Below are 24,692 nucleotides of genomic sequence, written 5' to 3'. Positions count from 1 at the left end.
ATAAAGGTGATCGGAAAGGAAGTCACAGGAAAAAAGTCACGGATAAAAAGTCACAGTTTAGGCTAGGAAAATAGTCACAGGAAAAAAGTCACGGATAAACAGTCACAGTTTAGGCTCGGAAAAAAGTCACAATAATTTTTATTATATGTTTAATTGTAACAATAAATGATAGATTCTTTGTTAAATCACAAAATCGCGGAGTAGCAATCATGAACACAGTTACTAGTCACAGTCCACTGATCAATCAAAATCATAGATAATCAATCGAATGAATTGAAACGAATGTTCCATTGTCGGCCTCAGCCAGGTGTTTGAGGCAATCTGTAGTTAAAAAGGCTGTTTGGGTTGCTGGCACTATATAATATATTACTTTACAAGCATAATTTTTTGTATTGTGACTTTTTTTCAGTGACTTTTTCCCCCTGTAACTTTCTTTCCTACATTTTTTTTATAAACATTATGACAATAAGCGATTTTGATAGAATCATATATGAAAACAAGTTGCATATCGGAAAATAAGCAATGGCAGTAGATTGTGAAAACATAGAGCTTTCAGTTTTCAAAACAATTGTCGCGACTGCAGGTTTAAACAAACCTATAAACAAGTAAACTACCCTAGGAAATGTAGATGTATACTACAGCAACCCACATGGGTGTACCTCATATTGCTTCATGGAGGCGTGACCCTTTGGTTGAAATTTCGTTCGGGGGAAAGAATTGTGCTCCGTTGTCAAAAAGGCTGATTTAATGTAATTAAATGTCGAAATGGGTTTTAATGACGGGGTTTCAATCATAACGATGTCAGTAAATGATTTATGATTTATGCATTTGTGAAATGGTTTATGATTTATGCTTTTAATATAATTAATGAAATATAAAGTGTTTTTGTACTCACCCAAGAGTTCTATAACGCAACATAACCCAATTTAGCCTTGCCAAATAGGATGTAATGCTTCATAACGGCAGGTCTACAGGTCTATATAATATAGTTCTATTGCAAATATCTTTTCGTTTGTTTTTTCTTTAGCTTACCCAATATATCTATTGATATATGTGTGTTGGTGCTTTGTCTTGAGATGGCAAGCGCTGACAAGCAGCGTCTTTCGGATTTTACGGAATTCGCAAAGGAATCCTCGTGTAAATCTGCCAAGGTCAACTGGTACACACTTCAACGGAAAGAGAAGAAAGTACGATTAGGAGTCATCATCATCATCATCATCATCATCATCATCATCATCATCATCATTTTTACGCTGTTTATAGAAGTATTCCATCAATGCCTTGTGCTTGTCACATTGTTGGATATCGAGCGCTATAACTACTGGACGACCCCACAGCCAGAGTACGGTACGTAAACGTTACGTCACGTTATCTTGACACTACTGAGCCATAAAACCGATACCTACATATGGACAATTGCTTGTTCGTTATCTTTTCCTCAGCGGGCACAAAACTGAGTGACGGGTAGTTGTTCAAATGTATTGCCTTTGCCATGAAGTAAACTCTTTGGTTCTTGGACATTTTATCAGAGACAGAATATTTTAGTTTTACTCAGTCATTTCTTTTAAAACGTTGGTCAAATAATGTTTCTCTGAGAACTTGACATAAGGATTGTTTTCATTATTTTCACAAACACGTTTATTGTACTTTTTGTTTGTCTTTGTTTTGGTTTTCTTTCTTGTTTTTCTTTTTGCTTGTTTGTTTGTTTTTTGTTTGTTTTGTTTATTTGTTGGATTGTTTACCAACAGAATACGTTTGGGCCCTTGACATCTTTTCTTCCATCTTGTAGTTATATGACACGGCCGTGACACAACGATGAGGGGACCGTGGATGGCAAAATGGGAGGTCACGTATGCCGAACATACGAGATTCCACGAGAACAAGCTGAAACCCAAAACTGCCATGCGTATAGTCCACTACATCAACAGCAACAGTTGAGTGTTCCGTTAATTTTCGTTCAGACTGAAGCTCGTTGTCGTTTATACCCCAAATTGAGACACATTCCTGCCAAGCACGTTACATACATCACATAAAAGGAACGTTAGTTATTCCTTCATCCTTTGGACCGACTAGCGAATATACATCAATGTTGTCATTTTGACATTTCTTGTTAAAAGAATGTACTTTGAATAAACTGAAAATGCGATGCAATGTTGACAAATAAATATTATTCCATTTCATCGTTTTTTTAATACATGGTACTATGTTCACTGATTGGTTGGTTTAGGCTGCTTAATGCCACTCTCAGCAATATTCCAGCTATTCATAATTATGACTGCGGTCTGGACCAGACAATCCAGTGATCATATCATGAGTATCGACCTTCGTATTTGGGATACAATGATGTGTGTTAATCGAGTCCGTGAGCATGGCCACCCGACCCCGATGCTCTACGACAAGCATATGGATTACTGACGAATAATTCTAACCAGGGTCTTAATGGGTCGTGTCCACTAATGATGAGATTGCGTTTTATTCCATTACACCAACAGCAGGTTTACACCAACAGGTAGAAGTGCTATACACAAAAGAACGCACGTGAAGTGTATGAGATGGTTAAAAGTCCCCGTATGAAATTATTTCTGTTATAAACTGGTGTATTCTGATCTGGTGCCGCTCATAAAAGTTTATTAAATTACCACTAAAACTCTCGTGAAAACGTCCTTCACCCCAACACACATGTACCACCTACCACCCACTCCACACCCACAAACCTGCTGAATTGTAAACTGCTGAAGTTAATCATGCGAAGAAACCTATCATATTTTGAAATATTTACCAAAAGTGATTACAGGTAAATAAATAAAATCCTTAATGGGCACCCTAGCTGATAATTGTTAAATCCACCTATAACAATGTAGACTTGCCAGATCATTCTCCACTGGCCTGGTTACTGTCCCTTGTCGACAGGTTTTTATAATGCAAATATATTCCATTTCAGTGTTATGTTCCCGTCATGATATGGCTGAAATATTGTCACTCACTCACTCACTCACTCACTCACTCACTCACTCACTCACTCACTCACTCACTCACTCACTCACTCACTCACTCACTCACTCACTCACTCACTCACTCACTCACTCACTCACTCACTGGCCTGGAGTCCTCTGTTATAGTCCGATCTAGTAGGCATTCCCGTCCGAGCACAAAAATAATCATGTCCGCAAACCAATGATCCGGTGATATTTGGTCTGGGTTCCTGGGCGACCAAAGAAGCGCGACACAGCAATTGTGAGTGAGTGAGTGTACATGGTTTTACTCCAAATTTAACAATACTTCAGCAGTATCAAGGCTGGTGATACCAAAAATTGGTCTTCACACATTGTACATAGAGATGCTCGGCGTGACGAGTGACCGCTGTAACCACTAGACTACTCCACCGCCCGGCCCCGAAAATCCACGAGCCACTCGTTTAGGTAAATTATAATTCAAGACATCGCATGAACTGGGATGTTTAAACAATGGAATCAATAAGACTCACAAAAATATCCCATACATGTATCTCATTGGAAATAACATCCTTAACACGTTTGTCAAAAACAGTGTACAGATTATACGTTAATCTCTGGCCCCCTGTTTATATCACATATTTCTGTGAATGCATTCTAAACGCGTTGTCCTACCAAAATACAAATTGTTATTTTAGCACCTATTTCGTTTTAGCGATCATGTTTCGTCTTTTCATAAAACTCGTTCCGATTTTACCAGCAACCAGGTCATGCATGTAGGACATGCGGCACATAACCGTGTTGAGAGCCTGGCTTAGCGGAGCGAAAACGTACGTGACAGTTAAAGGGATAAACAGAAGAGGCTCGATTGTTTCATCAGCTCCGAATTCATACCTCCAGGGACAGCCTGTCATCATCAGAAGATCACAGCGAGGACTATCCACGATTACAGACATGAATGGGGATCACTGTAATAACGTGAGAATAATTTCAGTATTTTTTTTCTTATTTTTTTTCGTATTAGTCCGTGATGACTCCTTTCAGGTTCATCCGGTGCATTATTTCCCAAGGATGTGCACCCCACCTTTCTCAAAACGCTGTATCCCACGTGCAGTGCACTTCTGTTACCGTAATTAGTAAGTAGATCATAGTTTACCTCACAGGGTCTGTATACAATTAGTCAACTTGAAGAACAACTTTTGCTTTCACTCACACAGTGTAACTGGTCCTCAGTATTTACATTATTTTATGAACCTTATGAATAGAAAACATTTATGTTATTGTTATATCAACTTGGTTTTGAATCAAATAACTTAATCAAGTAACTTATTACTTCACTTTTTTTATTTCTCTTAAAATGACTATGTTGCGACAATGCTTGTCGTAAGAGGCGACTAACGGGATCGGGTGGTCAGGCTCACTGACTTGGTTGACACATGCCATTGGTTCCCAATTGCGCAGGTCGATGCTCATGTTGTTGATCACTGGATTGTCTGGTCCAGACTCGATTGTTGAGTGCGGCGTAAAACTTAACTCACTCACTCACTCACTTAAACAACTATGTTAATGTCTGAAGTACGAACAAAATCACTACAGTTATTGTATTAAGCGTTTAAAAAAAATATTGACATAGAAAATACTCTCATTTTAAAAAAAGGTGGGTATTGGAAAATTTGAATACCCAATGAAGATCAGTAGTACTGACTTACAACAGACACCATGCTTAAGACACCCAGAATGTGAAAAGGTCATCTAGGGCTCTGTACATTATTTCTCCTGTTTATCTAAACATGATAACAGTGCTTCTGGATTTACCTACACTTAGAAAACTGAGGTTTCCAATTACCATTATACATTTCAAGTGTTCCAACAGGAAGTGTGAATGCCCAATTAAGTACTAAAATGTAAATGCAGTGTTCTGTATAGTAAGATTAGATAAATGTTTCTTATTACAGTATAATATATTTGTTGTTGGGAAACCTAATTGTCTGTTGTCAGTACGTATATTTGTGCACACTGGACAGACACGTAGATATCATGCATAACCTTTGCCTTTACTAAACTGGATGTTTGTGTTCTTCAAAAAGCAGGAATGCTACCCAGGGTTTATCTACAGTCCGTTTGAGACAAAATGACACTGATCTGATGAATTGTAAACTGATGCAAAACCAAATAGACATAAAAATTAAGAATCAAACCAACACAGAGTGTAATAAAAACAGCAGACCAACACAGAAACAACTACGTAATCAGGGGTTCAAAAATCCCACCCGACGCCCAAGGACAAGTCTGTTTTCATTTCAGGCAATCAAATAATTTTATTTCACTCGTCCTTGGGCTACTGGAAAATCTCTGCTTAAGGTTTCAAACTGTAAATAGACTTTGATTTTATTTCATATCTGATCAAAATACAGCTATTAAATTTCATATTGATCATAAAGAAGGGTTATCTTTCACTGCTATTTGTCACTTTTTGATTAATAATCCAGTAAGCATAAGCATCTAACACTGTGTTCAATTATTCTTTCATAATTTCATCATTATGATTATGTCATAAAAGTCAGTTTAAGTGGAAAATTAGTCAGGACAAGTTAAAAGCAAGTTAAAGGCAAATGGCCTTTAAAAATATTTTGAACCCCTGATAGTCTTTGCCACAAATATTAACAAGTGGTTTAAGAAACTCTCATCATTTATTTGTGTTTTCCCAGTTTGTTACAACGGTGCAGTATGAACTAAAGAAACAGCGTGAGATGCACATGCGTTAACACATCAGTGGATGAGGGGTTGTTTTAAATTCTTGTTCGTGATCATGTTGTCTCAAACAGACTTTAAAGGTAAGTATCCTTACAACCGAATTCCAGGAGGTTTGGCATGTTTAAGGAGCCAAGTTTCTGTAAATCATGAAATTATTACAAGCATGTTATTAATGCAGAAAATGCGTCTGTACTCAGTTATGCTTTCAAAAATGACTACTCCAGTTCTTTGGTTTCAGAAAACACTGCGTGTCGAGCGTGACAGTTTTGGTGAGATAAAAGTGCCATGTGACATGTATTACGGTGCAAACACAGCACGGTCCCTTGTGAACTTTGATATTGGCGGCGAAACAGAAAAGATGCCGGTAAGGAGATGTGATGACTAAGAAAAATTAATCATGGCTGATTGAGTTAAGTTTGATGATGCATTCAGCAATATGGTGGTAGTCTGCAAATAACTGAGTCTGGACCAGACAGTCCAGTGATCAAAAGCATGAGCATCGATGTACACGACTGGGATACAATGAGGTATCAACCACCTGATCCCATTAGTTGCCTTATACAACTAGCATAGGTTACTGAAGATCAGTTCCAACCCATATCTTCACAGCTGATAAATCATGGGGTGAAACATGATGGATGATACTTTCACTTGGCACCAGTCATCTATGTAAATGAGGAATAGTCTGTGCATATTTCTGAACTAATGAGTGAGTGAGTGAGTGAGTTAAATTTTACGCCGCTGTTAGCAATATTCCAGCAATATCACGGCGGGGGACTCCAGAAAATGGGCTTCACACATTGTACCCATGTGGGGAATCGAACCCGGGTCTTCGGCGTGACAAGCGAACACCTTAACCACTACGCTACCCCACCGCCCCTCTGAACTAATGAATATTAGTCAGTGTGTATGAAGTATACCATATGTAATATCTTGCATTAATTTTGTGACAGTGTTCTCCAAAGTCTGTTTCATGCATGTTATTGTCATGGACTGTCATTTGAATCATTTAATATCATGTCATTATTAACAGTCATTATTTTTAACATTTGAAATAAGAACTATTCAACGTCAGTGAAGCGATATGTAGTTTTGTTCGCTCATCAGTCAAGGTTAAAATTTTCATGATAATGATATACTGCATGCTTGTGTTATATACAGAGTCTTTCAGTGTTAGTGGAGTGATATATCATTTCTTTGAAGAAACCTGCAGTGGAAATCTGACAGGTAAAATGCACTAGTTCAAAGATAATATGCTCACACACATGCACACACACACCTATTCTGCCCGTCCAGTCTGATTTTCATCTGACCTTGTATATGGGAGAAAAGAATGATCTTCCCACACAACTCTGCAGCAGGCCACTTCTGCTATAATCATGGGTTGGGCCACTTCTCTTGTGGTTAAAGCATTGTCTTGTAATGCTGAACATCTGGGTTTGATAAATGTGGTCTCCACAATGATCACTGATGATATTGCTGGAAGATACTTACTCTGTCATAAAACTAAACTCACTCATGCACTGTAATCATAGTCAAGCCCTAAAACTCAACTAAGCAAGCGCTTTGAAACTTTCATTTTCTTCCTCATGCACATGTTTTGTCCTTTTCTGCTTGAATTTTTGCTTTTATCATCTGTTTTCAGTGAAAGAGTTTAGTTCTACGCTGCTGTCAGCAATATTCCAGCTATGGCAGCGATCTGTAAATAATCAAGTCTGGACCAGAGCATTGATCTGCACAATTGGGAACTGATGACATGCGTCAACCATATCGGCAAACCTGACCACCTGAACCTGTTGGTAGCCTCTTACGACAAGCATGAGTTACTGATGGCCAATTCTAACCTGGACCTTCCAGTTGTTTTACCTAATAGTAACCTGACAGTTATGACCTTTTTGCCTATGAACACAATCAATAACTTATAACGCAGTTGAAAGGGGACCATATCGGTCGTTTTACAAAAAATGTCACAATTTCAAAGCATCAAAACAGAAAACCCTTGTTTGTCAGAATGATTATTTTATTGCTATCATTACAGTAGAAATATACTAAAGAGTGCAAAACAGAAATGTGCAAGCTTAATGACATCCGCAAGAGAAATAAACGTTTATGTACTTACGGACCAAGATAGTTCCTTCCTGTTTCCAATGATATTATTGCAAGAAAAAAACTCAATATACATATTTTTGAATTTATTTCACTCTCATTGTGTTTTTCAGCACTAGTTCTTTTTGTTAGCAACTATTTTGCATCAAGGGCTTTAAATATTATTTTGTGTTGGTCAGTACCAACTCATTCCGTCAGTCTCTATTTGTATTACTTTGGAATAAAATTATCCTTAAGATGTTTAGTGCGTCTTGGTGAATGATGTTAATTAAACAAAATATTGATTTTACCTGTTGTTAGTTTACTTCACACAATTTAATGAATTGTAACAGGAAGGAATATATGGTAACAGGAAGGATAAAAAAATAACAGTATAGAATAATCCTTTATGTTATTTTTGACTGCCAAAAAGCGTAAGTGAAACTGATTATAAAAAGGGCAAACTCAAAGACAGACTTAAGCCAGAAAAGCAGTAAAAATAAATCTTTACTTTTTTTGACACTTTACAGCGTGAATCAATCAAACTTGCACAGAAGTAACAGAAAGGAGAATGAATTAACAGGATTAAAATACTAAGTTGAACGAAATGAACAATTGTATTGAACTCTTTTAATTCCAGCCTAATTTTAGAAATATGTAATGTTTCCTTATTCAATCATCAAATGGGCTTTTCACTGAGCATTGAATTAATGAGTTTTTGTCAAAGATTGCCTTCAAAAGCAAATTGAATGTTGGATCCATGAACATGTTCAGGTGTGGGAATTACTGCAATGGTACCATCATATTCATACCGACATTCGTCTTTCAGTACTTTTGACCATTAAAAGTCATTGTCTTTTCTGCCTACATGATTCATACACTCAGAGTAAACAGCACTTTCATTGGCATCTGTTACATTTCCAGGATATGGATAACCATCATACTCCACAACAACATATTGGCTGAGTAAAATATATACTTAGGTCTCATATGCCACCATTCTGGACATACCATACATACACTGTCCATAATCTCCCATTCTACCATCATTTCATCCACAACCATCACATCATCAGCATATTCCTAGACATCTGCTTTCTGTTCACCATTTGTATCTGCTTTCGCTCCCTCGTTCTCATCTGTTTTCTGTCCACCATCATCTGCTTTCTGTCCATCACCTTCATCTACTTTCTGTCCATCACCATTCTCTGCATTCTGTTCATAAGCACCATCTGCTTTCTGTCCATCACTGTCATCTGCTTTCTGTCCAACACCGTCATCCGCTTTCTGTCCATTACCATCATCTGCTTTCTGTCCATCACTGTCATCATCTTTCTGTCCATCACCGTCATCTGCTTTCTATCCATCACCATCTGCTTTCTGTCCATCACCATCATCTTCTTTCTGTCTATCACTGTCATCTTTCTGTCCATCACCATCTGCTTTCTGTCCATCACCATCTGCTTTCTGTCCATCACCATCATCTTTCTGTCCATCACCTTCATCTGCTTTCTGTCCATCACCATCATCTGCTTTCTGTCCATCACTGTCATCATCTTTCTGTCCATCACCTTCATCTGCTTTCTGTCCATCACCTTCATCTTTCTGTCCATCACCATCTGCTTTCTGTCCAACACTGTCATCTGCTTTCTGTCCATCACCTTCATCTGCTTTCTGTCCATCACCATTCTCTGCATTCTGTTCGTCACCATCATCTGCTTTCTGTCCATCACCATCATCTGCTTTCTGTCCATCACCATTCTCTGCATTCTGTTCGTCACCATCATCTGCTTTCTGTCCATCACCATCATCTGCTTTCTGTTCGTCACCATCATCTGCTTTCTGTCCATCGCTGTCATCTGCTTTCTGTCCATCGCTGTCATCTGCTTTCTGTCCATCACCATCATCTGCATTCTGTCCATCACCGTCATCAGCTTTAGGTCCATCACCATCATCTACTTTCTGTCCATCACCGTCATCTGCTTTCGGTTCACGATCCTTATCAACTTTCTGTCCTCAAGCTCATCATTATGTCTTTCCAGGCCAATGTGAACCACTGGAACAAAAAGGTTAGGTTTCCATTTACTGGTCTCATGTCTGTTCTGATCAAAGTCCACATGATATATCCTGGTTCAATGGACTGTCCATGCTGAACTTGTGGAATCTGTGCTTATGCCTCTTCACAAGACTATTTTCAAAGGCTGGATTAAAGAATACAGGCATTTTGAGAACACTTGCAAGGGCAAATACCTGGCAAATGAAACTCTTTCTTTTCCTGATTTTAGGTACTTTGTGCTTAAGGATTTTCCTAATAATGTTATCCGTCAGCATTACACCTGGAAGAAATTCATCTGAATACATTGCAAAAGCATTTTTCAGCTCTCTGTTATTCGCATCTGGTAGTCCTCTCATCAGGTTACTTTCTTCCAGATAACAGTCATGATATAGAGCAAGTTCATGAATAATTCTGAGGTGCATTTCATCTGTGTTGTTGTCATCACCATAGGGAAAGACAGACACTCCTACATGAAGGGAGACTATCGCAATCAGTTTTTACGGTGACAGGGTATCTGTTCTTGGAATCAGGAGTGAGTGAGTGAGTTTGGTTTTATGCCGCTTTTAGCAATATTCCAGCGATATCAAGGCAGGGGACACCAGAAAATGGGCCCCACTAGAATCAGGAGTATCAGGGTGATATATGTCCATTGCTTGAATGTCAACATTTTTTTTACCCTCCATGCAAAATATACCTTGGTGATCCTTTCACCTCTGCTAATCTGCTAATTGCATTGTTTCACGTTTAATTATCACCTTCTCAAATGTGCTACATTCACTTAGCTTTGACAGTTGCTGTAGATAAAAGCCTTCATCATTTTCTGTAATGCTATTATTTTCTGGGGCCCTTTCCTCTGTTTAGTGAAAAAATGATGTCCATCATTTGACTGACTTTGTCTTTCCATTACTTTCACTTTGATATTGATTGTTTAAAATTTGTTTGTTCCACCTTTCTTACTTTGCCCTTCAGACTTTACTTATCCATCAGCTCTTTTGTCTTGGGTTCCCTTCCCAAGTTTTATTTCTTCTTCATTTGTCTTCTCTTGGGGTCCCTTTTCTGACCTGGTTTGTCCACTACTACTTCTATTTCTGACATCCTTTCCTGACATTGGCTTTTCATCTGGAATGATACAGACTTCTTTAGGTAGATGAGAAGGACATTCTACATCCAGGCAAATGCATGTGATATGGTGATGCATTTTCATTGTTCCACGAATTGTCTTTGAGAGGGAGATTCAAACAGGTCTCCACATGTTTGATGTCAGGTTCTTCCATCAAGTTTCATACTTGTTCCTGCTTCAGAAGCCCATCCATCAATTATCTTGCATCCATTATGTCTCCACCATTCCTCACAAGTCTGCCAGCAGATCTTTTTACTGTGGCACCAACTCCATCTGGAATTCCCTTTTCATGGAAGTTCCAGGTGGCTTTAGTGAAACCAAACATAAAAATATCTGTGGAAAACAAGTATAAATTCTGCTTCTGTTTGTATTGTATGGTAGGGCCACTGTGAAATTCCTACTAGCTGACAGACTGATGTCCTTATATCTGTCAGGACAGGTCTTAAGAATGCCCAGGCAGATGCAGGGTTATGTTGAAGACTCAGGTTCAATTCTCCTCATGGGTAAAAGCCATGAAGGTCCAGGGTAGAAGAGTCCTTCAGCAACCCATGCTTGCCATAAAAGGCAACTATGCTTGTTGTAGGAGACAACAAATGGGATTGGGTGGTCAGGCTTGCTGACTTGGTTAACACATGTTATCGGTTCCCAATTGCGCAGATCCATGCTCATGCTGGTCACTGGATTGTCTGGTACAGACTCAATTATTTGCAGACTGCCGCCATATAGCTGGAATATTGCTGAGTGCACCGTAAAGCTAAACACTCTCCTCACTCACTCGTCATGGGTACAATGTGGGAAGTCTGTTTCCTGTGTGCCCTGTCGTGATATTTGCTGAATTGGCATAAATCTAACCCCACTTACTACATTCAGATGGACACCTGTAGTGGCTGCAATGTATGCATCAAAGGCACCATTATCAGGGCATGACCTGATAGTATATATTCTGATAATAAAAAAAATAATCTACACGACACATGGAGACACAGATAATGTGTCCCTTATGAAATTCCGCTATTTCTCTCAGCTATTTGCTAGACTGTTAAATAACTCTGTAGTCAACTGTTTTCCTTCTGTCCACAGGTGCCAATCATCCAAGCATTTGGCATCTTCAAGAGATGTGCAGCAAAGGTCAACACCAAGTTTGGCCTGGATCCCAAACTGGCAGAAGCCATCCAACAAGCTGCTGAGGAGGTCATTAACCAGAATTCTGAATTTTTACTCAATATTTCATCATTGTTTACTTGCATGAGAGAGGAAGTTTCGTCATGTTTGAGCTGGGCTTTTTTTGAATACCATATAGAAGATGTCAGTTTTTGTGTGTGATTTAACATGTTAAATGCCAGACACATGAACAGTGACTTCACAAAGAAACTGTTGCATCCAGAAATATCTGATTTTTTTTAACTGTTCTAAATCTATTGTGTAATACAATGTTTCTGTGCCACTTTTTGCTCCTTCAATCACCTGAATAGGGTCAAGAAATGCCCCAGAAACTTTATATTATTCAATGAATAAGAAAGTGCCATTCACATACTCATATTATATATTCACCAACTTCTCGATACCTTTCAAGAATCTATTTTAAGTAACTGATTTGTCTATGAACGGAGTACCAAACACTACTTTATGCTTCTCTGGCACACATCTGCATATTGCGTATTTCACGTTTAAACACTACAGAAATTTTTAAACTTAAACATCTCACATTATGCATCTCTTCTTCTCTTCATCCCAGTCAGGAAACGTGCTGTCAACTAAGTTAAATCAAATCTTCTTGGCTTCTGACCACCCAACCTGTGCCCCTGCAATAGACGCATGTCAGTCATCCTGTACATGCAGCCGATCATGTGATGTCCTGTACTTGTCATTCTTTTTCTTGTCGCACCGCATGCTGGATGTGTTTTTTTGCGAGAGAATTGATAGCTTGATTTAGTGATTGACAGTGGGTGTTTCTAAAGAGAAGAATACTTCTACAAAACGTAGAATATAACTGCAACTTTCCGTCGGCAGATCTGCACAATTCTTGTGTCAACTGTATTGGCTTGTGTGAGAGGTCATCTAGATGTAGTTTGTGTATGGGATTAGATGACAACTTTGATCTGTGCCGGGTGAATAAGAGGAGGACGTCAGATAGAGATAGGGCAGGGCAGAAGATGTTTCTTTAGCGCCTAAGAAGGCAAAAAGTTGGTGGCACAGCGTTCTGCATCTAGGTCAGCAGATGAAGACTTTTTACAGAAGGCATCGGATGCTTATCTTATTGAGGATCTCAGGCAGTTATTTTGTCCGTCGACTTTGGGGAGTTTAAGGGACGCTAGCGTAGTTTTGTCACCACCACACATGGTAATGCTTTCTCAACCACCAGTCGTTTCCCGCCCAATTTTCTGTCGTTAAGATTCTGGATCACTCGTCAATTCAGCAGATGGATCGGCATTCTTTTACTGCTTCAAATGTGCTTCGATCGTCTATGCGAGATAGTTTGAGCATTTGAGTGAGTTGGACACAGGGAATTGTTTGAGAGCGTTATCCCATCCGATTCGATTCACGGGGAAGCATTTCAACAACATGATGTGGCGTTCTTTGAAGCGATGCGACGATTCGCAATACGCCCGTGTTCACCTTATCCCTGGTGGGTGAATCGACAAGCTGTTCTGGGGCATCGTTTGTTCACCAGCATGGTTCAGCACTTCCTTGCGTCGATCGTACACCAATGCTTCCCCAACCGATTCATTCCAGTGCATCAGTGTGTTTCCCATTCACCGATGGCAAGTAGTACTTTGTTTACGGGTGTGCCTAGTGGAATCACCGCTTTGATTCCTCAGAATGGTTTCGGTTCCTTGCCAATTCACAGGGTAGTGACTCAACATGCTGGGTTGAGTGGAAGCGGTTTCGGGAGTTAGGGGTTCAGGAGTGCACCTCTTGTTTCTATGTCAGTTCCACATGTGCTTACTTCAGCGATGAGGGCACCTTTAGTTACCTGTTTGACGGGGTATTCAGGTGTTACGGGAGCAACGTATGGTGTACTGCTGCGCCTAGCTTACCAGTTTAATGGGTTCCGGGATCAGAAGCAGTTACGTCACAGCTCATGGACTTTGATGATTTTGTAGTGCAAGTTGCTGCAGGTATCAGGATCCAGTGACTCCCGTCTCGTTGCCTGTAACCATGTCACAGACTACAGCATCTCATGAGTTAGATAGACTTTGGCGATCGGCTACACCATCTTCGTTGTCAGATAGTTCTTTGATGGAAGTTTTGATGCAGTTTATACATACTCACTGTTTGTGTGGATCACTGACAAACTACAGTTACAGCATAGTACGTCTTCGGATGATACATTGTCTACTTTTGTCATGAAGTCTGGCAATTTTGGTTTGATTGCGTTCCCTCCTATACCATTCATTTCTCAGTTGGTTACTTCGTTGGATGCAGCATTCACCAATTTGAGGAAGATTAAGGATGGTTTTACCTCGCCTTGTTTCTACCTGTCTGAGGCGTATGTCCTTATATCAGGGCAGCAATGGGTTTGATACAGGAGCAGTTCAACTGCATTTTGGAGTTAATTGCACATTTCCTTTCGTACTTGACAGCCTCCCACAGTTGCAGTTGTCGTCGTGGGAGGACAGATTTCGTACAGACCTATTCCGTCAACCATGGTCGGGCAGGATGCTTTTCAACGGCGCTATTAGGGAAGTGGCTAGCAAGGTGAGCCAAGACGTACACCTGCAGGTGTCTGTGGAGCTTTTGAAGTACCAGAGGGCAGTACAAATCGACACAGAGGCGATCAGGTGATGCACCTAGTCCCAATGGGGTAACTGGCCCGGCTGACCCCAGGAAGACAGCTAAGCACCGACTAAAGGACATCAGAGGCAGACTGGGTTCTTCCGCCTCCAGTTGTACCCATCCAGCCTTCTCCCGTGGGAGGAAGATTGAGGATATATGCGGTGAATTGGACGTTTTTCGAAGATCCATTCGTGATGTCCATTCTGTTGAACGCGCATCAGTTCCTGATTGTGGGGAAGTCTCCCTTGACCAGGTCACCGGTGCAAAGGTCTTACCGGACTCAACAGTTACAAGTGTTGCGAGTCACCGTAGACACCTTACTGGAGAAGCAGGCAATAGAGTCCTTAGGGGCAATGCCGGTGGTTACCACCGTCTGCTCAGGCTCTCACTTTCAGGGGTCAACTTCAGCTTCGACCCTTGCAAATGTTTCTTGCTCCTCATATCAGGAAGGGCGACCAGCAGCATTGATCATGTTACCAAGGGAGCTTCATTCTCATCTATTATGGTGGATGCAAGAATGAAACGTTTGTGGCGGAGTTTGTTTAGAGCCATTGGTGCTGTTTCACCACCTGTATGTGGATGCGTCACTACATGGGTGGCAAGCTCACCCTCTCGATCAGCAAGTGGCAAGGCAGTGGTCTCCCGCAGATCGCGTGTGCCACGTCAATGTCTTGGAACTCAGGGCAGTAATTTTGGCAATCACTCATTGGCGAGAGCAACCAAGAGGTTTGCCTCTCATGATAAGGTCAGACAATGCAGCGGTCATTTGGTACCTTTGAGAGCTAGCCGGTCCAGATCAGTGGCACTTCCCATTCAATCAGATCTACTGGTGCATTCGCACTCTGATCAACTACACTGGTCTCCACCAACGCTCTATCTGCACGTTTGGTGCATTTGCATCTGTCATAAGCGGCCAAGGGTTATTCTGAACATGTCGCTACTGCCATCACTACAGCGCATCATACATCCACGAGGTTGCTTTATGATGACAAGTGAAAAAATTTCGAGTCGTATTGCAGAGGGAAGGGCATTATGTCACCCATGACAGCATCGCAACAGATGGTTGCAGAGTATCTTCAACACCTACAGTCCACTAGGAAGTTGAAGGGTTCTACGTTATGTACCTACTTAGCCGCACTTAACACAGCTGTTGCAGCGGTGTTAGGAGTAAAGTTGTCTACTGTCCCTGAACTCCAGTCCCTGTTGAGATTGTATAAATCCACATTCTCGGTCTTGCTATGAACATAATAAACGATATCGATGTTATCTATATCTTATGTACTTTGTTCAATGGGCTAGATCATTCTCACCTAGGGAACTAGGGCATAGTGTACTGTCATACCCATGGCTGGATAGACTGTGCGGGCAGTCGTGTCCACGAGATGATCGACACTCCACTTATTGACCTCTACTCTCTGAGCAATCACATCAGTGAAGCGTTGAATTCCGATTACCTAACGGTTTTCGAAGTGTTCTCTCCTAGGTCCTTTCTCACCTTGGTAAGTAGTGAGATAGGTACCGCATGTTAAACTAGTTGAGCATCCAGGCTACTCCTCCTTTCACCACCGTCCAGCGTGTGTCTGTGGGGGGTAGTTACGAAGCAGGGACGTGCCAGATCACTGGGGTCTCCTGATAAATCTTGATTCCTTGCCAAGCTGTGTCCTTTTGCTCAGCAAATGTTGCAGCTGAAACCACATTTACTCAGGAGCGCCCACTCCCTAGAGTTTTTGTGCCATGTCAGACTAGGGGTTTCCAGAGCAACCCATCACAAGTACGGAGTAGCATATCAGGAGTTGGTGCTACGTTTGGGCCCCTTGTGGAATGCATCCTCGTCTGTGCAGTGGATCAGAGTGTAATCTGTGGCCCTCCAGCCAAATGTGGGATAATGCGTAACGTGAGATAGGATAAGTTTAAAAATTTGGAAAGTTTAACTATAAATTCTATATTTATATACTTATCCTATCTCACGTGATAGATGCCCACCCTTCCTTCCCTGCATCACACATTACTTGGAGCTCCAAGAAGAGAATGACAAGTAAAGGACGTCATGTGATCGGCTGCGCTTACAGGATGATTGACAGGCGTCTATTGCAGGGGTAGAGGTCGGGTGGTCAAAGGCCAAGAAGATTTGATTCAACTTAGCTGACAGCACGTTTCCACACTAGGTCAAAGAGAGTAAGGGGGATGCATAACGTGAGATAGGATAAGTATATAAATATACAATTTATAGTTAAAATTTCCAATTTTTAACATCCAGACCCGTGAAGGTTCCGGATAAGAAAAGGTCTTCAGCAACCCATGCTTGCCATAAAAGGCAACTATGCCTGTGGTAAGAGGCGACTAACGGGATCAGGTGGTCATGCTCACTGACTTGGTTGACTCATGTCATCAGTTCCCAATTGCACAGACCGATGCTCATGTTGTTGATCACTGGATTGTCTGGCCCATTGCCCATAGCTGGAATATTGCCAAGTGCGGCGTAAAACTCACTCACTCATTTAAGATCCATCCTTCATTTCACCAAATACCCATGAAGATAATTCTTAATTGGACTTCCAAAATATGAGGCAACTAGCATGATAGGGTGGCCAGATCTGCTGACCTGGTTGACATGTCATTGTAGCCTAACTGCATAGTTCAATGCTCATGAGGTCAATTACTGGATTGTCTGGTCACAACTCCACTAGTTACAGACCACTGTCACGTAGCTGGTAAAGCTGCAGCATTAGACAAACATTTCACAACCATGCCAAATCACAAAGATTTTGAAAATGTCGTGTTTTTCTGCTCCCAACCAATACTTTTACAAATTCAGAAAAAAATAGTTAAATGTTCTGGTTATGTTATCAATGATATTTTGGCCACCAGTCAGTGTTGTGTGAAAACAACACAATGCAAGGAGGAGAAGGATGATGATGTTAAATGTATTTTCCTGTCAACATCAGGTAGCAAAGGGTGAGCTTAATGCCCACTTCCCCCTGGTGGTGTGGCAGACGGGGTCAGGGACTCAGACCAACATGAATGTCAACGAGGTGATCAGCAACCGGGCCATTGAAATCCTTGGGGGCACAATGGGAACCAAAACACCTGTACATCCTAACGACCATGTCAACATGAGCCAGGTGAGCATATACTGTAACATCACTGTGGTATGCCTGTAGTGTATTTTACTGTAGTCTGTCTCACTGCATTATTTAAACTCTGCCTCACTTTTTCTGCAATACTGAAGTCCTAAATGATGCAAGTCTAGATTTCCCCAGGTTCTGAATCTCTGGGCTCCTTTTCATTTTAAAAGGAATCGTTTGCTTCTATCACAATTATGTGTATTTAGATATTAATAGATTTAATTTTACTGTAAAAAGCCTTGATGATAAAAATAGATCAATCTACAAGTCAGCATTTGAGCAAATCTTTTTCTTAACCTAAAGTGGGCAGAATTTGACTTCTTCAGATGTCCATTTTGCCAGACTAAAAGGTACTGCCTGATATTGTACGAAATATTAAATTCCTCAGAGATAATGTGCCTAATGATATTAATATTTTCCTATTTAAATGAAGCTTGTAAGTTGTATATGCCTTAAGTACAGTATGTACAAGGCGGACATGTTGATTGGATTCATCAGTGTCATATTACCCTCTTACAGTCAGAGGAGATTATATAGCATTTCACCCAAACAATCAAACAATATTCTGTGTTTTGTAGGCATAATCATAATTAACAACACAAATGTTCCATTCATAGCGTCCATTTGTTTAGGGACAAATGTCTTGCTGTACATCTTAGGGAAGTGAATGATCCAGGGTGTTTTTTGTCTTGGAAAAGAATTTTAGGTGAAGATCTGAACATTGACTTGATTCATTTCAGAGTTCAAACGACTCCTTCCCTACAGCTATGCATATAGCAGTAGCAACAGAAATCAACAATCGTTTGTTGGTTAACCTGCGGCAGCTGCATGAAGCACTTGGGGCCAAATCCAAAGAGTTTGCAGACATCATTAAGATAGGAAGGACTCACACCCAGGTACAGCATTTGTTCAGAGCACCATGGTCTCATATCAGTTACCAGACTTCAGATTAGGGCTGGGACAGGCCACATTTTCTACAGGGGTTCCCTACTCCCTATTACCCTACGCTTCCCTACCCGGATACTTAATATGTTAATTCCTGACATCAAATTTGCAGGAAATGGCAATGTCTTCCTCATCTCAGAAGCTAAAATTTCAAGTTTCTTCAAAATCTGAATTATATATTACAGTCAGGCCGCGTTAGTCCGGACCCCGACAATCCGATTCCCGCGATATCCGAACAGTAGCTGGCTGTAACCAATCTTGTTTACTATATAAACTCATTACCTGTTGATTCATTAATCCGATGCTTCAGTCTCCGTATCCGAACGTTAATTAGCGGTAACAGATTGGCTAATTACACATGGTTTTGCTTCATTAATCCGGCGGTACATCAAAAAGGTTCGGATAATGGTCTTACCTCGTGCGCGTCTGCAACTATCACTGGTCTTCGTCGGCTGTAATTGTTAACTGAGGTGACACTTGTGAGTTGAGCATGTCATTAGTTTGTGATTTTAATCAGTTAATAGGTTTCACTTTTGTTTAGTTTGAGTAATACCTGTCATGTTTCCTTGCTGTATAAAATACCGATAGAGTCAAAATGAGATCAGCTGCACTTGACACCTGTCAGTCACAATGGCAAGTCCCGCCCCTAAGCGTAAACGATGTGAAATTACTGCCGCACAAAAAAGAGAAATTTGTAGATACAAAGAGAAAATTCCTGAAGCCAGTTTTGATCTGATTAGTAAGCATTTTGGTCAAGAATTTGGAAACAAAATGGACAGTAACTCAAAGGGAAGTAACTCTCCTGAAGTGGTGTTTGCTTCAGTAGTCCGTACGTTTCACTATCCGAACGTTTTTGATGAAAAACAGAAGTGTTCGGATTCACGCGGCTTGACTGTATATCAAAAACACCTTACTGTAAATAGTGTCTTCAAAGTCAATACGTCCTTTTAATCATAGAAGAATAACAAAGTATAGTGTTTAATCTGTTAGTTACATGATCATGACAGGTTCAGGTATTGAGGTGGGGTACCCAGGTCCAACTCTATACCCACCTATCCCAGGTCTACTTCAGACATTATCCAATGTAAGCCATGACATTAGAACTGTGACCCTACATAATAATTGACAATCACATTATCACAAAATTCAATTTGTTTCCTTGTTTTTTAATACTGCATTCAGCAATATTCCAACTATATGACAGCCATCCTTAAACTAACAAGTTTGGATCAGACAGTCCAGTGTTTGACAGCGTGGACAGTGATCTATGCAACTGGGATACAATGACATGCTTTATCCAAGTCAGCAAGCCTGACAATTGGATCCTGTTATAGTGATTTCTGTTTGAACTGGCCATCATGAAAAAGAACATGTCTGAAATAATTTCAGATATACTACCGACAAGAAATAAGGGAAGTAATGAAATAATAGCGAATTTGAAACTGCTTTAAATATCCACTAAATCAATTTTAGGCGTCAAGTTCAATATCTGGTGTGTCCACCATGTTGGGCAACACATTCACGGCACCTTGATGGCATGCTGTTAATCAATTTCCGGATGGTTGCCCGTGGTATTGCCAGCCATTCCTCTTGGAGAGGGCCAGGTTGGCGGGTCCTGAGTCCCTGGCGTACACCCTTCGACCAAGAACATCCCAGAGATGTTCAATTGGGGACAGGTCTGGGGACTTATAGGGCCAGTCCAATGTCTGGATACCTTCTTGTTGGAGATAAGCGGAGACAATTCGGGCCCGATGTGGTCTGGCATTATAATCTTGGAATACAAAATTTCAGCCGATAACTCTAGCCAATGGAGCCACAACAGGACGCAATATTTGGTCAACGTATCGCTTACCAGTCATGGCTCCGTTAATGATGACCAAATCTGATCGTCTGTCATGTGTAATCCCACCCCACACCATGACACTACCACCTCCATATCGATCATGGTCAAGAATTGCTGCTCTGGCATATCGCTCCCCGTTTTCTGCCATCTGTGAATCGTAGGCAAAACCTTGACTCATCAGGGAACATGGTGTAACGCCAGTGGCGCATAGCCCGTCCCTGATGCTGCCTAGCCCATGCCAATCTTTGGCGCTTATGGTGAGCTGAAAGGGTGACACCCTTAAAAGGCCGTCTTGCTTTCAGACGAGCTTGATAGATTCGGTTTTTAACAGTTGTGGTTGAAATGCGTCTTCCAGTGAGTGTGCGGAATTCTCTATAGATGGCAAGGGCCGATTTAAACCTATCGCGTAGAGCAATTAACGTAATGAGAAGATCCTGTCATGGTGTCAGTGATTTTGGTCTACCACGCCCAGGTCTCGTTGCAACCCCACCCGTTTGGCGGTACTTATCCCACAGGCGTGAAATTACACTTTTTGATTTACCCAACTGCCGGGCAACTTCACATAATGATGTCCCCCCCTTCTATCATCCCCACAATTCTCCATTTTGTTGCTTCACTGAGATACTGCCTTTCTGTCAGTAAGTGTCAATCTCTATTGCATTAGTGATTGCGACTTCTCCAGTACATTTACAGGAGTTAACTTCTGTATGCACGTGTAGCACGTGCGGGCATACATTATGCGAAATTCCATTGTCATTGGATGTTGCGTTTGGGAGATACGCCACGATAACGGACCCTGTCACAGTCAAAGTCATCTACATTCAATTTCTGGGTTCCCTTATTTTCTGTCGGTAGTATATGTACACACATTGTCTTTATCCATGTTTACATGTGCAGTAAACAAACGATAGTCCCAAAGATGCACAGTGGGTCAGTTTTGGAGTTCTTTAATATGGTAATATTCAGTGGAACTGTTCTTTAAAAGGGTGATCACAGCTCTAGAATGGTTAAACCTTCATTGATTCCATGACTGTTGGATGGTTTGGAATGTTACCCAAATGTGGCGCCATGTCTGTATCCAGTACTTCCTGATGATAACACTGCCTATAGTTTAACACATTTACTGTAATAAGACCCAGCTTAAGATTCCATACACAACGCACACCCAAACTATCCCTCAGCCGTTAACAAAGGATCATCACCTGCTGGTGCGGCATCTCAGTGGAAGAAGATGGTTGTTGGTAATGTGTAGAAGACAGCAAATTTCATCAGACCAGTGGACCCAAGGACATAGTGTGCAAAAGTTATGCTGATCCTGTGCTCCCTGGCTAGTAAATATTCATCAGGACCACTAAATGATTATTTTGCATTAATGGTTAAGTAAATCTATTTTGAACCAATGAAGCGCAAACAGGACCACCAAATTTTGTCTCATCACTGGTCATGTGGTCTAGTGCTAAATTTTGAGAGGTTTCTTTCCCTGCATTACATCATGTTTCAGTTTCCTTAAAGTTTGCACCACACCAGACATTTCTGCCTGTGCCTATTGGTGAGTGAGAGAGAGTATGGTTTCACAGAGAAACCAGAAAAGGGCGCCACATTTTTCACAAGGGAAGACAACCCCAATTCCCCGTTCCCTGAAGGAAGGGATGTCTGATGTACCCTCAGACCCACAGCCTCCTTCTGATGCTGTTCTTCAGCATCGTTCATCATATTGATCTCTTTTCGATCTGGTCATCATGGTCTTCCTAATCTTAGTGGATTCTATACTTTGCCAGTGGTCACGTGCTTACTCGTAAATAGACGTAAACCCTGAAGTTAATGTTTGTGTTAGCCCTGAAGAGGACAGTAACTTGCCATCACGTAACAGTATTATGTGAAAGCCTGTGCGTTACCTTGTCAAGAGAAGTAACATTTTAAAAATGCCCTTTTACTTCTGTTCATTTCTAAATTTACACAAAATAATCTCCAAGAGGTATAGGATAACTGAAAACAATGAAGAGTGACATAGAATCCTTATCAAGTGTGTACAATATGTGTTGGTCACTTTGAGAAATTTAGATATATTTTTTCTCAACATTAAAATAGATGCTTTTGCATTGGGACAAAAAGTGCGTAGTTGGCATATATTGATTGACGCTAGTGTTACAGCAACATTACAGGAGCCAGCTGTTACCAGTCTGATTATTGGCGGAGCTGTCACAGTCCAGTAGTTAAAACCTGGTACTGTCAAAACATTTGATTAATGTGATAGTGAGGATGTCATACATTAGATGTGAAATGTCACACCTTTGGATCTGGTATTAGATTGATACAGTTTACATGCAGCAGTCTGAGTCCATCTGGGCACATGTTCGAAGGCATTGTTGCTACTGTTATTGTACCAGAAAAATCTCAAGGAGAAGGAAAGAGCAACGAAGGCAACTTTCTTATTTTTTCAGTTAAAGTCTTGTATTCAGTTTGTCTAGGATCAGGAAGTTGTTAAGATCCAGGTAGTGAGTGTAACTCTTCATCATGCCCTATTCTCACTTGTCCCTTGCGACCATCAAGATGATTGGGTCTGTCAGTCTTTCTCATCTCAGCCTTAACTCCGTTTTCCTACTGAGTTCACCCGTAAAGAATTCGACTGCCCCCTGATCAAGTGGACAGGCTCACTGACTTGGTTGAAACTCGTCATCATATTCCAACAGTGTAGACACTCATGCTTTTGACTGGAATATCTATTCCAATCTTAACAAAAAAAACCTTCTGCACATGCACAAAATGATATTTATTTTGATTGATTTGATGTTTTGTTTTTCATCGGTGGCAGGGTAGGAGAGACACCGATTTTTTTTCTGGGGAGGTAGAGGGGCCAGCAACTTTGTCCATAGCAATCATAGCTTCTGAAAATAAAGTCTGAGGAATCCATTTATATTTTGGATTTAAAACTTTTATTTTCTGCTAAATGTGTCCATTTTAGAGACTGAGAGTCTTCTGACAATCTAGCAATCACTCAAATTCCAGTTTGTAAGATCTCCCACACTTCTGTTTAGTACTGATGACGTGACACAGAATCGGTTGTCTTGCCACTGTGACCTCCATTCTTTGGTGAATCATTCAGGACGACCTGGCAAGAATCGCTCACTCAATCACTTACTTATCTGCCTAGAGGATGGAAGGTAATGGGTTCAATCCCCAGCTGCGTCAAACTAATAGATATACTTGTACTTTATGATTCCAGCCTGGTGCTTGGCATTAATGGATACAACAAGGACTGGTCGACTTGGAGTCAGTTTAATGTGTCTGAGTTGGGAATTCATGCTTAACTGCAGCATGTTCACAAGCGTGCACATCGCCATATGAGCAAAATGTTCTTACGACGTTAAACCCATTCATTCTCCCGTGAAGGTCCCGGGGTAGTGTAGGCCTTCAGCAGACCATGCTTGCCATAAAATGCGACTGAGCTTGTCGCAAGAGGCGACTAACGGGATCGGATGGTCAGACTCACTGACTTTGTTGACACATGTCATCGGTTCTGCGCAGATCGATGCTCATGTTGTTGATCACTGGATTGTCTGGTTCAGGCTTGATTATATGCAGACTGCTGCCATATATCTGGGATATTGCTGACTGTGGCATAAAACTAACTCACTCACTCATTCACTCAGATATTTGATTGCACGGTCCAGGTAACCTATCATTGATCATCACATTGCTGTTGATGTTTTAGGATGCTGTCCCACTTACTCTGGGACAGGAGTTCAGTGGCTACACCCAGCAGATTGCTTATGGAATAGAGAGGGTACAGGCAACATTACCCCGCATACAGGAGCTTGCAGCAGGTGGGTTACTCCTGGAGCTCAGAGTTACCTCATCACGTTCTGTTATGTGCGAAGTTTCATTGTTTGATTTTGGTCTATCCCTGATCTTAAAATTTCTCAAATGTTTTTTTTGGCTTTTGTAGACGTCTGACTGAGGGGGCTAAACTTTTGCTGATATTTTATGCCTAAAGATGATGCCAGAATTTGTTATAATCATTTGGTCGTAGTCTTGT

General features: G+C 40.9%; 1 protein-coding gene across 1 annotated transcript in view; it reads left to right on the top strand.

Moving 5' to 3' along the window:
* The first annotated feature begins 3,695 nt into the window (after positions 1–3,695).
* The window catches only part of LOC137293558 (probable fumarate hydratase, mitochondrial), a 31,418-nt gene continuing 10,421 nt past the window's right edge, over positions 3,696–24,692 (top strand). The window contains exons 1-6 of the mRNA XM_067824184.1: positions 3,696–3,929; positions 5,944–6,069; positions 12,047–12,157; positions 17,689–17,865; positions 18,609–18,764; positions 24,369–24,480. Coding sequence (XP_067680285.1) covers positions 3,735–3,929; positions 5,944–6,069; positions 12,047–12,157; positions 17,689–17,865; positions 18,609–18,764; positions 24,369–24,480 — 877 coding nt within the window. The 5' untranslated portion in view covers positions 3,696–3,734. The remainder of the gene's footprint in view (positions 3,930–5,943; positions 6,070–12,046; positions 12,158–17,688; positions 17,866–18,608; positions 18,765–24,368; positions 24,481–24,692) is intronic.

Source organism: Haliotis asinina, chromosome 8, assembly GCF_037392515.1.
Source record: "Haliotis asinina isolate JCU_RB_2024 chromosome 8, JCU_Hal_asi_v2, whole genome shotgun sequence".
Classification (NCBI taxonomy): domain Eukaryota; kingdom Metazoa; phylum Mollusca; class Gastropoda; order Lepetellida; family Haliotidae; genus Haliotis; species Haliotis asinina.
The sequence above is the reverse complement of the archived record's forward strand: the minus strand, read 5'-3'. Positions and strand labels throughout refer to the sequence as shown.